The 14078-nt window shown below is 33.5% G+C and overlaps 1 protein-coding gene across 1 annotated transcript in view; it reads left to right on the forward strand.

The window, feature by feature from the left end:
• Nucleotides 1-12954, forward strand: part of LOC145671845 (uncharacterized) — a 58282-nt gene extending 45328 nt beyond the window's left edge. Inside the window, exon 4 of the mRNA XM_081741069.1 lies at nt 12314-12954. Within this exon, the coding sequence (XP_081597195.1) occupies nt 12314-12940 (627 nt within the window). The 3' untranslated portion in view covers nt 12941-12954. The remainder of the gene's footprint in view (nt 1-12313) is intronic.
• Nucleotides 12955-14078: the final 1124 nt, after the last annotated feature.

Consider the following 14078-nt stretch of genomic DNA (forward strand, 5'->3'; position numbering starts at 1 on the left):
CCTAGAAGTACTGTTCAACTTGCGTTGAATTTAGTTCGATTCCAAGGCTCATTATGTAGCTGATAATAATCTTAGCAAGTAGTTACCTTTTTTTTTTTTTGTAATCGAGTTCTTAAAAATAATGGAGTTTTTTGAAGCGTATTCGTCGAGACTGTAAAGTAATTATCGAGTAATTATCGTGTCTGACGATTAATTATCGCATCTAAAAATAAATTATCGAATCTGAAAGTTAATTATCGGGTTTAAAAATTAATTATCGGGTTTGAGCGTAAATTATCGAGTTCGAAAATTTATTATCGAGTCTAAAAAAATTAACTATCGAGTTTAAAAAAAATTAACTATCGAGTCAAAAAAATTAACTATCGAGTCAAAAAATTAACTATCGAGTCAAAAAAATTAACTATCGAGTCAAAAAAATTAACTATCGAGTCCCTGTTCGGGCGCCATATTTGTAAAATTTGAAAAATGAAAAGAGAAAGATCCCGGTGGTGATCGCTTGTAGCGCCAGGTTTTGTAATAATAAAAAGAAAAAAATTGAGATGGCGGGTTTTGGGTTCATATTCCGTCTGTCCCTATTTATTCCCTGTGCACCACCGTTAAAGTCTCCGTTCCTCGAACTAAAATGGTTTGTGACTCGATAAGGATTGATCTCACGGTTAGGAAATCCTATCTCCCCGCGGTGTCCCAGGGCTTTAGGGAAACAAGATCCCTCTAAAACCGTGTAAGCAAATGAAACTTGATATTATTCGCATACGTATCCTGAATTCACGTGCTGCAACGCTGAAAGAGAATTTTGCTCTAATGTTTGGTTTGTGTGGACGAACTAGACTGACTTTCACTTTCCAAGTGGACTGAATAATAATGGTAGTAATAAGAATAAAACCAGAAAATAAACGAATATTTAGAATTTAGAATTTAGTTGAAAATTCTGAAAATCAGTCTAATCCCCACTAGAATCGAGAAATGCTTATATTGCCTAATTTGCCTAACAGATCCTTTGGAAACCAATGTTATGCTTAAGGTTAGGGATACAACTTGTTTATGAAAGAAAAAGCTTACGAATTTGAGGTTAATAATGTAATAAAAGTTTTAATGAGCAAACGAAAACAACAACAAGAATATGTTTAAAAAAATTTAAGCAGGCCAAAAGTTAACATTGACTTTTGAGTTTTCTGACCACAAATGTTCAGAATAAGGCATAAGGCCTTAAACAAAAAGAAATCAATTTAAGTAAATTACATCTGGGTTTTCTTTCTTGAACTATGTAGTGAATGAATTGTTATCATTAACCTGACACAAATAAACAAATTGTGGAATTGATGTTTATAACCAATGCTAGATGCAATCTTACATTGTTTACATTCTATATAGAGCTTTCCTGATTTACATAGATATTATACCAAACTGGTTAAATTACAATTTTGCATTTGAAATATACCTAATTATTTGACATCATATGCTAAGTATATAGTTTACGTTGATTAGCTGATGTATTTTGACTATAACCTTTTTAATATTTACGAGATTAAGATATTACATAGCTAGACGGAATTTTGAATATAATAACCTATATTTTATTCGGGTGAAAACTAAGTATTGAAATGATTTAAAATAAGTTAATTTAGTTGAAGTAAGTGGAAATGAGTTGAAATAACTTGAATTGAAATAAAATAAATCGAGAAACAAGTCATGACTTTGAGTTGAGATTTGTGGGAAGTATGAAAGAAACATAGAATGATTTAAAGGAGTTAAATAAACCTACTGCCTGACTGCTAACCATTTCTAATTATTTAAATTAATAACTGAGAATGAGAATAAGTGCACTAAATATGCACTTTGACATTTACCTAACAAGCATATACTATCAAATACATAAAATCAATGAGCGTAGCATTACCATTTCGTTATGCATAAAGGCTACATATATATACTCATATTAACACAAGTAGAAAATTAATAGACACAAACATATATATATATATATATATATATATATATATATATATATATATATATATATATATATATATAAAATCATAAGTAAATACATGCATACATACATAAAAATTAAGTAACATATGAATATTAATAATAAATGTCAAGACGTCTCTCGAGATTTTTAATCTGAATATATTGAGTTTTTCGTGATTTTTCTCTTTATCATTAATAGGATTGGTATACGGCCGGACATTTTTATGTATTCCTCTAGTTTGTTCGTCTAGTTTATGCGCATAAACGTCTGATCGCTCGATTGTTAGAGGATCAGACTGACGTAATAATTGCGGCTTTACTTAGCCTACTTCGTATTTTTCATCCGTATTCTACCTGACTGTACTAATGTCGGTTCCGCTTTATTTATGGATTACGTATCTCCAACCAAGAAAATGATTAATTGCGGGACTAGTCGCATATACATCATAGTTACTAATTAATCCTTTAGCTCTCTTACGTAACATATTTTTGATGACTCATTACAATATTATTTATTAGAGTTTTACTAGTATATAGATCGAAATAGACTCATTTAGTACGTTCACTTCTATGCAAAATTACTTTACAAACACTATAATCTCTGGACAATTAAAGCAATGTCTTGAATATATTTTCTAGGAATATCTATTATGTCTTGTTCAAAATTATCTTAAAGTTCTCATATTACATGTACATAGCGCAGATGATGCATTTTTACTTCATACAAATTTCCATATGTTAAAGTAAATACTTCTTTCATCGTTAAAGGTCTACAACCTGTCATTCGATCTACTTTTAAATTAACTTTCTTTATATGTTATCAAAAAAATCTAAGCGACAAATAGAGAAATGACCTAAACTACTATCTCCTTAATAAAAACAACGACATATTTACTAAAGTCACAGAATATATATATATAGAAGTATCATTTTAAAAAGTATCTCTATTTTTAATAAGCCTTGCTCAAAAAGAAAGAAAAAAAAATCTAATTGTTTAGCAATTACAGTTTGAGTTGGAAAATCTTTTCTCCACGCGGTGTAAATACATTAACAGTTTTCAAATAGTTCCGACTTTATATTGCGAACGTCTTGCATTTTATTCAATGACGAAAATTTCCCTTTTGGAATCAACAAAAAATAATTTGGATGGGTCCTACCTTTCGCCGTACACACTGCTCTCACCACCAAGCTCACCACACACATACAGATGTCCCTGCGTTTACTGGCTTCCTTCTTTCGTGAGAAGTGTCCTGGATTCGGAGTTCCTCTCTTCGATTTCCGCTGCGTCCTCCTCTCAAACTGGAAGGGGCGTCGCTCTTGGGCGTCTCCTGATCCATCAAGGTGGGGCTTCTGTTGGTCCATTTCTGATAGGATGCACTCTCACTAAAAGCACTTTCAGACGTCACACTGCACCAACATCACTCTCGGTGTTAAAAGTGTAGTGTTACACGGATAAACAGTGTTTATTGTTTTTAAGCATTGTGTATAATACTTCAAAACTGATTATGTATGATTAAAACTAGTTCAAGTGCTTTCGGTGCGTATGTAGGTTATTCTAATTGTCTGTAATAGCCCGTGATTATGTTTATAAGTACGAAACTCTGTCACTCAAAAACAATGTTTGTAGGCGTTTCGCGATCTATATATATATATATATATATTAGCAGCGTTACAAAGTTTATATATATATGTTTATATATATAAATATATTTTGAAGAAGATCAATGTGTAGGTTACTATGCTAAGGAAAGATTGTAATTTCGTACACTCGGCTTCGGTAAGTTTAGCCGCACATTGTTATTGTGAACTTAACTTTTGATTATGAATGTAGTGTGTGTGTAGGTTCCGGGTATGCTTTTGTGTTGCGGTGGTACGCTGTTTCCCGGTGAAGAATTATTTTACGACTGACTTGGAGTTTTGAATTTTTTTAGCCGGCCGATCTTTTTGGATACGCCTTTAACGGTGTCTTTGATTTTGTCTCTGCTCTCTTATTCGTTAACTTATTTTGGTGTCCTAAATTTTGATTCTCTTGGTCTCCGCCTATTTACGGTTTTCGGGCGTCGTTTCTTTAACGTACGTGCTTCCTTCAAATTTCACATGTTATATCGAAAATTTTTATGAGAGTTGATTTGGCTCCTAGTCGTTTCGTGCATGGTTTTGGACCATTTCACAGTTCTATGTTAAAATTTTATCTTGGTTCTGAGTGGCGACATATGGTCTATGCTGTGATTTTGACAAATTCGCAGAGATTATATTTTTACTTGGATTTTATTCAACGTGTTAGGACTTTATTATTTTTTTCAATTTCACAAAAAGATGCTAAAAGCTGTTTTGTTCTTTCTTGCGTTCACGCCGGGAACTCTGCTGTGTGTGGTCTACGTATGTGGCTTAGGCAGTGGTATTGAGAGACAATGGAAGGGTCTTTCAACTGTCCTCGCCGCACGGACAGGTATACAGAAAAAAAATAAAACATCTTACCTCTCGGATAGTAAGGGAAAATAAAGAGAATGTCCTTTGCCTTTTTTAAACAAACAAAAATGAAAATAAAAATTATATTCACTAATGTCCATAATTATACGCAAAATTGAATTTAAAAGATTTATTTAAAAATTAAATAAAAATGGTAATGATGCAACTGTCACAAATGTTATGGAATGCTGGAAGAAATTTGACATAGCAAAATGCATCGTAAACATAAAAGAATCATTGGAAGGACTGAAGCCATACACATTGAAGTCATGCTGGAAAAAACTGTGGCCTGCTCTGACTGCAGAAAATGACGAAGAATGTGTGCAAATTCAAACTTTGACTGCAAACATAGCCCAAATTGTGAATGGAATAGGACGAGATGGGTTCGAACAGATAGGATCAAGTGACATTCAGGAATTGCTTGAATCGCAAGATGAAGATTTGATTGAAACTGACTTGGAGAAAATGTTAAATTCACAGCCCATTGAAGAAGAGGCTTCAACAAGAACTGGAAACGTGACATTTAATTTGAAAAATCTTAGTGAAGGTTTAAGAATGGCAAACGAGCTTTGTGATTTCTTTATGAAAATTGATCCGTCTATGGAACGAAGTCTTATTTTTAAGAGGCAAATTGCTAATGCCACTGCTGAATATCAGTCTGAATTGAAGGAGCTTTTAAAAACTGCCAAGCAAGAAAAAATTACAAAATTCTTCAAACCATTGCCTAAGCCTGAAGATAATAATTAATCAATATGGTCAAAATCTTCAATTACAGTAAATTGATTTTTTATATATGTATTTGTTTTTTTTATTTTGTCACCTAGGAACGTATCCCCTATAATCCCATATAAATTACCATTCCATATTCACGGTTTCTGTATTCGCGGTATATTTATGGAACATATACCCCGCGAATAAAGAGCTTTTACTGTATTTCAAACTAGAAGCCTATAGACCTATATGACGTAAAGAAACACAAATGAAATTATAACAAATTGTTGTTATATGAACACAAAATTATCAGGAAATGTAGCCTACATGTTGCGAAACGACAAACAATAAAATATTTTTAATAAATACAACTTTAAAGAAGCAGCAACAATGATAGAAAATATCAAATAATCATAATATGACTGTTCCCAACACGCCGTTTGCACTGTGAACATAATGTGAAAACAGGTTATTTGTTTATAAAGAAGTGTAATTTAATCGAGTTTCCGATGAAAAGTGTTTATAAATCTTACAAATATGAACCTTCGACAACAATCGCTAGAAAACGAATGACATTTTTGTCTAACTAAAAAAATTTCCATAGAAAATAAATAAACAATAAAGAAATAAATATAAAACAAAACAAAAGACTCAATCATATTTCGTTTTCCTTTTTGAAATGAATATTCCATTTGATTTCTCGTCTAATCGGCTATCCATTACAAACTAGGTCTTCGGTATTACCTGAATGCAAAGTTAGAGTTGTTTCGTTGTGCTAGGATTCATGTCAGAAAACGAGGTTTTGAAGGGTAGGTATAGGAAATAAATAATTACATTGTAAGTCTTCAAAATTCAGAAAGATTCTGAATGCTTATCCCAACATTATTAATGAAGTTACAAATCACAACTACTCAAAAATGTAATAAATTTAGAAAACATGAGCCATGACAACAATTGCGAAGTGCCAGTTGGAATCTCAAAACATGCGGTGAAAATTAGGAGTGTTGCCAATTTGAAAGATTGAATAATGGACGTTTGGTGCACATTAGAAGCAGTCCTAAATTCATACTGGTTAACTATAGAACAAACATAAGCATACTATTGGCTTTTTGGGAAAATTTGCTGTTAAAATGAGATGTCACAAGCTATGGTTTTCATTTTTAAAACTTCACTTAAATTCAAAATCGCTGATTTCAAGATGGCTGCCATCAAGATTACCCTTACCGTAACACTTCCCACTAGACATAATATATATTACCAAAGTTTTTATGCACATATTTTCATTAATACGCGGGTTAGAAGCGGAGGTAAGGGACTTACGCACATAGTAAGTATAAGCAATTATTATGCCTGTAACTTTTCCTCAAATGGGCGTATCTTACAACTAAACTAACTTCACTAGAATTTGTCTTCCTGATTAAATTCTAGTCCGGAATTATGTATCATATTACCCTATTCCTATTTAAAAAGCTTGATCTTAATTCAAAATGGCGGATTTCAAGATTGCTGCCGTTAAGGTCATACCTACCATACGACTTTCCCCTGTAGGTCTTATATATATCCACATCGTTGTTCTTTCATTAACATTCCGTTTACAAAGGGTAGTAAGGACTTCTGCAGTAAACTCTAATAACCACATCACAACTCATAAAATTATTTTTAAAAAAATAGATAACATGCACCATGGCAAAAACTTTCGTGATCACAAATAATGCATACATGTCCTCTATCAGAAAAAAAAAAGTTCATTAAAACTGGAGCCGGACAATTGTGTGATGTCCCTTGTTAGGAAATGTTTGTTGTTCATATTTCATAAATAAATGTTATATAAATAATCTAATGATATAATATAATTTCATCATCATGAAAATCTAGTAGTGGTATATCACTTTCGGAAATAAGTTTTAATCTGCGATTTTCCAAGCGATTTTATTCATATTTCACAAATAAATGTTTCATGAGAACAGTAACAACATAGCACAACTCGTTTGTTCCGAAAAGATTGACAAGTGATAGTTTATTCTTCGGGGTGACTTTTTCGACAACTGTCTCAGAAATATTCAGACTCTTTTGCTCATAGTTCACACACAATTATTTCCTTAACAATTCTAATATATGGCATAAGTTATTTGTAACGAATATATGACTAATGGGTACTTTACTTTTGGGCCTAAAATTTCTTCGAACAAAGTTTTCCAAAACCCAGTATTTTATTCGCATTTTCCAAATAAATGTTTCAGTAATAGCTGCAGCCTAGCACGAGTCAGTTTAAGAAATTCGAGCGAGAAAGTTCAGTGTGTTTGTTCTGTACCCTTTCTTAAATATATTTTTAAATGTTACACCTAATCACAATCATCCTAACAAAATTGAAACTTCTTTTTAAATGTGCCTTGTTGTGGTCAAATGGTACAAGTGCATTGGTTCTGGATTTGATTTCCAGTGAGAGCTAGTGTATTTTCATCCAAGAGATGTGACACGTCGGTGCAAAGAAAAAAGTGTTTAAATAAGCTTAACAAAGCTAATCAATAATACAAAGAAATAATGCAATGTTACGAAATTATCGAAGAAACGTTGCTTATATTAGGTAGGTGCAACTGAAATGTCCAACCGTTCATTGTCAATTCCAAAGGTAAAAAAGGGACAAATACAATATCAGATTAATCAGTGGTCTCTAGGTAAAGCTATCCTACTAAGAAGTGATTGATATACTAATAAATGTTGTAATCGCTGGGAGACACGTAGGAAAATACAGTGGGTGAGAGAGAGGCTCCCTACCCTTCGATTTGGAAATAAGGTTCGCGAGAATTTTATATATATAAAAAAGTAATACTGCAAATCGTGGATGGTCTGCACCTTCGTTTGAGGGCGAGAATTGAAGTTCTGATATAGGTTTGCATTGAAATAAACATTAGAACACAATATCTGTTGAACATTGCTGATGGTTTGCGGACAGGTTTGCAGTGCATTTCACGGGGTTCGATATTGTAACGATCCTAGCGAACTCCTAAACCTTCCCCACTGTGCACTATAAGTTAAATTTGTGCTTAATTAAAACGCTATTAGTTTAAATTTAAAACTGTTGACCGTTATCACCTGTGCACTACGGGCAACAATTCACCAGTAATTTTTTTCGCCTTCGTTTGCCCCATAAATGTCTTTGTTCGTAAATTTGTTTTTGTATGGTTTTTGCATATACGTGCATTAAATTTTGACTTCTACAACATACGCATCTAATTATATACACTCCCATAGAACGAGCACAACAAACATTGAATATTTTGTTTGTGTATGGAAAATCACACACGCAGCGCTGCACGGGAGAGCCATATGTATGGAATTCCATACACGTGGCAGTCAACGTGTTAAGAAATGTATAATAATAATAATAATAATAAACAGATAATGAAACGATCATTTACATAATTTATAAACATAAATTAACGTTTATTAACGCATGTAAGTGCAATGGATTTAAGTTATTTCTCTCTCTCTCTCTCTGAACGCAACAGTCCTTATTGTGCCAAGGCGTAGAAGAGGACTTATGACCAAACTGCACCTACATCTGTAAAAATCATACTTTGAGCAAAATCTGCACTTGGAGCTTTTGAAGGCTCAGCAACGGTATGCATTTCAATGTAACTCCTCAAACGATTATATATATATATATATACGATACTATCTATGATTTGAAGTATAAAACCTTTCCCTACTTACAATATTATCCTAATCTCCATCATCGATTACTGCCTTTTCTGCTATTTCAGTAACTTTTTGGCAGGGTAACTTTAGCCAGAGACTGCTGACTAAACCTGTATTGTAGTTTTCATATTTTTTTACCTTTGAAAGTGACTCATTTAAGATGGACATTTCAGTCGTTACAACCTCTTGTAAATAATATATCCTTGATATCTTCCTAATATTGCATGCTTTGTTTGAGGGGTTGATTTATTTGGTTTGGTTTATATAGCACTCTTTTAATGCGCCGATTTATTACCTATACTTTAACGTGCGAATCGGATTTCGGATTATACATTTAAGCCGCTTTGCTACAAGAGGCACATACATGGGGGTTCTTCTTTCGATTTCCTTAGGAATATTGCGAATGGTATGACTTTTGAAACTATGTTTAAAAAAGAATACACATCGACACAAGATGATAATCCGAAACCTAGGAAATAAATTAAATTGTTTTTAATTTGTTCTCAAGCTACCAAAACAGTGCTTATGCTTTTTTTATTCCAGCCTTTTAATATAAGCATTTCACACTATTGTCTGTTCTAGGATGATACAATTCTAGTTCATGTATATGCTATCTTTGGAAATACAGTAGAGTGTCGCATATCCGAGATAAACAGTCAGGCAGAATGCCGGGTAATATGGATGTGTTAAAAAAAGATATGTTAAAACTATGATATAGACTAATTTTGCATATTACGCATCTAATAACCATGTTCTATAACAATTAAATGCACTACACTGAATCAGGTACGTGTCCAACGTGAAGTCCTGGGGGTTATCCCCCTCCGAAACTCAAGCACATTTTAATAAACTTGCTTTTACTCTTTTGATGTTCTTTTATATCAGTTTACTTTGAGCCATTTTCCAAACTTTGGACAATGTGTTTTTGTCTTGTTATAATTCTAAGAACATACCATAATGCCATTGATCCAAGTGGAATTAAAGAACAGTTTTAAATAGGATTAACATTTCGTTTCAGTTCTGTTTATAACTTTAATGTATTAGAACGATACAAGCATTGTCTTCTTGCTATTTTTGTTGTGATATACGTAGCAGTTTTCCTTAGTTATAGTATGTCTCTCGAAAATATATTTGATTTTGTTTGTGCTACAATGCAGTTTGTTCAAAGTAAACCGGTTTATAAATGCAAAATAGACAAATTTAAGAGAAATACAGAACTCTTGCATTATTATTATTATTATTATTATTATTATTATTATTATTATTAGTAGTAGTAGTAGTAGTAGTAGTAGTAGTAGTAGTAGTAGTAGTAGTATTGATATGTTATTGATGTTTTAAAACATTAGAATTACGTTCTTACGAGGATTCGTGTTGGGGCCCCTCCGAAAAGAAAACCTGTATACGTATCTGCAGTGAATGATAGACATATGGGTCATGATGTAGACGGGAGTTCGTATTAACATAAAAATTATACGCTTTCCATAATGTTTCCATAAAAAATTAAAAAATGGGACGGAATGGGATGGGATTCGATCTAGTGTCAAAATAGGGCAAGAACTACTAATCCAACACCCTACCCACTTAAGCACGGAAACTACTTTCTGCTTGTTCTCTTTTTCTTAATGAATAAATGCTCATACCCAAGGCGCATGTCACTTTCAACCTCAAGACACGAAATTTCCTGTTTGTTACTATATTTTCGTACGACATCTTGGTTACAGAAGCTAATTTATATTTGGCAGACAATCGAGACACTAGGTTTAAACCAATAAATGCAATATTTTACTCCATTCCCAGTTTCTTGATTCAACTCCTCGACTGCAAATTTGAAATTCCCTGCGCAATCGTGCTGTGTAACTGCAAGAATCCCTCTAAAGCATGATTGTCAATATACACGAAACCGAGCATAATTTTGTTTTTTGCTTATATTTGTATTATTTTATTATATTATTTGGAAATCTCTCCTTAGATGGATTGCTATCTGTTATCTCCCTTTACTAATAACAGAATTTTATTCATAAATGTAAGGAAAATGGAATAAATGCGAAAATTCATGAGTTACAGTATACGTGATTTTTTAAAGCATGGGGTACAAACACAAACACCAAATGTAAGCCCTATAAATGTGAGGCCTCTGGGAATACCACCCAAGAATACTGAAAGATCCCGAGCTTTACACGAAGACGTTTGTATATACCTTTATGAAATTCGGATGCAAATCTTAATGGTCATAGCAAATGGCCGTGCTTAAATAAAGTGATGATTTTAAATTTTCTTATTTTCTGCTTTCCATAACATTACTTATATGCAAAATGTTTAATATTAAATATCATAATATTAAAGTGTTATGGTACACTTAACACAGCTGGTATACTTCTATAGTATTCAGCCACATACGTATATAGTTATAGTTCATAAGTCTTTTTTTCTATATACTTAATTGCACGCTGAAAGTATTTTCTTAAATATAATTCAAATATATCTTTTTACTTGGACAGTATTACACAAACTACACTTGCTTTTAATAGGCGATATATCCAATATATGTGTATGCTGTGATAAAAATGGTACCTTAAGTTTAACTATGCTATTTAGGAGACGGACGAGTAACGAAGATGGGTTATTATGAAAGAATTGTGGAATGCAAACGTGGAAGAAAATGGGAGAACCCCGAGCAAATACAAAAACACAATCTTGTTTACCACAAACTCACAAGACCTGTGATTGAATAAGAGATCCCTAGCACCAGAGGTCAGCATTATACCATTGAGTTCCTGTCTCCTTTCCCGCATCCTGTGATGGTTTGTGAAATGTTAGTAACTTCGTGAACATTTTTCTGTTTCAAAATATGATACGAGATTTCTGATAGTAATATTGGTGAATCTACAGTATCTTATGTGCATAAGTTTATAGCAGAGATGGAAATAAGCAATACAATTTTACTAGCCCAAGAAAACAAAAGCTACTAGCCCACATACCACAATAGAAATCATTTACTTACCTTTGGTATGATATTAAATACTTGCCCGCACCGATGAACCAGTCTCCCCGGGCGAGTGGTTATTTGCATCCCTGGTTTATAGAAACAAAAATACGTACCAAAGAAAAATGTACGTTGCTGAAAATTCAATATGTTGTATGCAAAGAAAGTCATATCTAAGTTTTTTATCATTTTGTAATGTAAAGTGTCGGCAACAGCTTCCTGAGAGACGTCGCACCAATAGTAAGAGAAGTTATTTACGTACTGGCAATACAGTCAATGTGTCGTTACAGCAAGGTGTTTTTTGCTCTCCTTGACATACGGCAAATTATTGCAGCATCCACGACGATAAGCTCCTCTTGCCCTAAGTGAAAATCCAGTACGTGACTTGGTATGTGTAGAACATACGAGTATGTTTTATATTATGGTATCCTTGTGTAAATATTAAATGTATTAACGGGCGAAAATGTTCTTTTCTTTTAGGTGGATTCATGCCAACAGGATAAAATGAACATGCTAGGATTAAGGGAAAGTTCTTTGTCAATAGACTTGCAAAACAATGACGATTTACAGGGAAGAACAAAGAGAAAAGCTTGTATGCAATCCGGTACAATGTGCGCAGATCCTAAGTCGTTAGTGTTTTGTGAGCAAACGAATTGTGAATACGAGTTTAAACAAGTTTTAATGGAAGATTGTAACAAAAAACCAAACACATCTTGCAATGAAATTACCCAAACATGTGAAGAATATGGAACATTTTGCGATTTTCAGTGTTTCTCAGAAGGCGTGTTTCCTGATTTGAATGACTGTACTGTTTATCACGAGTGTACATCCGATCCTGCTGATTATGTTTCTGGTAAATGTCAACGTGGATATTATTATTATTCCGACACTGATAAGTGTGAGGAAGGTAGAACCTGCAAATTAATAAATCCTTGTAAAGAAATTGGTCAAATAGATGTTCACCCGGAAACTGATCGCATTTACTATGTATGTAAGAAAGATGAAACTAAACGGTCGATTTGCCCTGTGCTTATGCGATGCCCACACGGAACGAGGTTCAGCACGAACACTAAGCAATGTGAAGATGATTATATGTCTGGATGTTAGTTGTAGAGCAAGAAGAGGAGAAACACCAAGTTGTACTTTGTTATTCATTATAATAAATAACCTCTGACTTAGTATATATACTCCATTTATTCTCCATTATACTAGATTTGCTTATTATATACTTTAGTTAAAAATAAACTAATCGCTGATGAAGGCAAATCTATTTATTATTATAAAAACTAACATCTTGTAATAGTTTCGTCAACTAAATACTTGGCTCCATGCGATAAGGTAGTATCGCAGGCAAATATGGTTTAGGCGAAAGAAATGAAAGGGGAGAGGGACTGGTGAATTTCTGTAGACAGAATTCACTAGTAATTGGGAACACTTGGTTCAATCAGCACAAGAGAAGAAGATATACATGGAAATCACCAATAGACGGCGGAAGATATCAGATACACTATGTTATGATTCAGGACAGGTATCGGAATAGCTTAAAGAACGCGAAGACCCTTCCCGGGGCTGATATTTTTTCTCTGATCATAATCTTGTGCTGGCCGAAGTAGATATTCAACTGAAAAATGTAGACAGAAGAAAAGTAGGTAACGAAGTGTTGACTACTGAAAAGTTGAAAAACGAGGAAATAAGAAATCTTTTCGTTGAAAAATTCGAAGAAAAATGTTCAAACGTGGAAAGAATAGGTCAGGTAGCAACGCACGGTGGGAACATATTAAACGTTGCTTACAGCAGGCTGCAGAAGAAGCAGTAGGTTACCGCGAACACAAAACTGCTAAGAAACCATGGGTTACAGAGCAGATGTTGCAGAAAATAAGGGAGAGAAAGATGTGGAAACAGGTTGATACAGAAGAGGGCAGAAAGATGTACAGAAAGTTATATAATGAATTACGAAGAGAAACAGACAGAGCGAGGGAAGAGTTTTACAAAAGAAAATGCGAGAACACCGAACAATTAGAAAGAGTTGGGAAATATGAGGAAATGTACAAGGAGGTGAAATCTATGGAATTTCGGAGGAAACAAGGGGGTATTATGATGGCAGTAGAAAATAAGAATGGGAAGGTAGTCAGCGAGAGAAATGAGGTCATAGGAAGGTGGAAAGAATACGTTGAAGACTTATATGAGAGTAGGGATAGACCGTCTTGCCTAAATGTTGAAGTAGCAAATGAAGTAGGCGAGGATG

The sequence above is a fragment of the Thermobia domestica genome, chromosome 15 (genome assembly GCF_964235325.1).
Source record: "Thermobia domestica chromosome 15, izTheDome1.hap1.1, whole genome shotgun sequence".
Lineage (NCBI taxonomy): Eukaryota > Metazoa > Arthropoda > Insecta > Zygentoma > Lepismatidae > Thermobia > Thermobia domestica.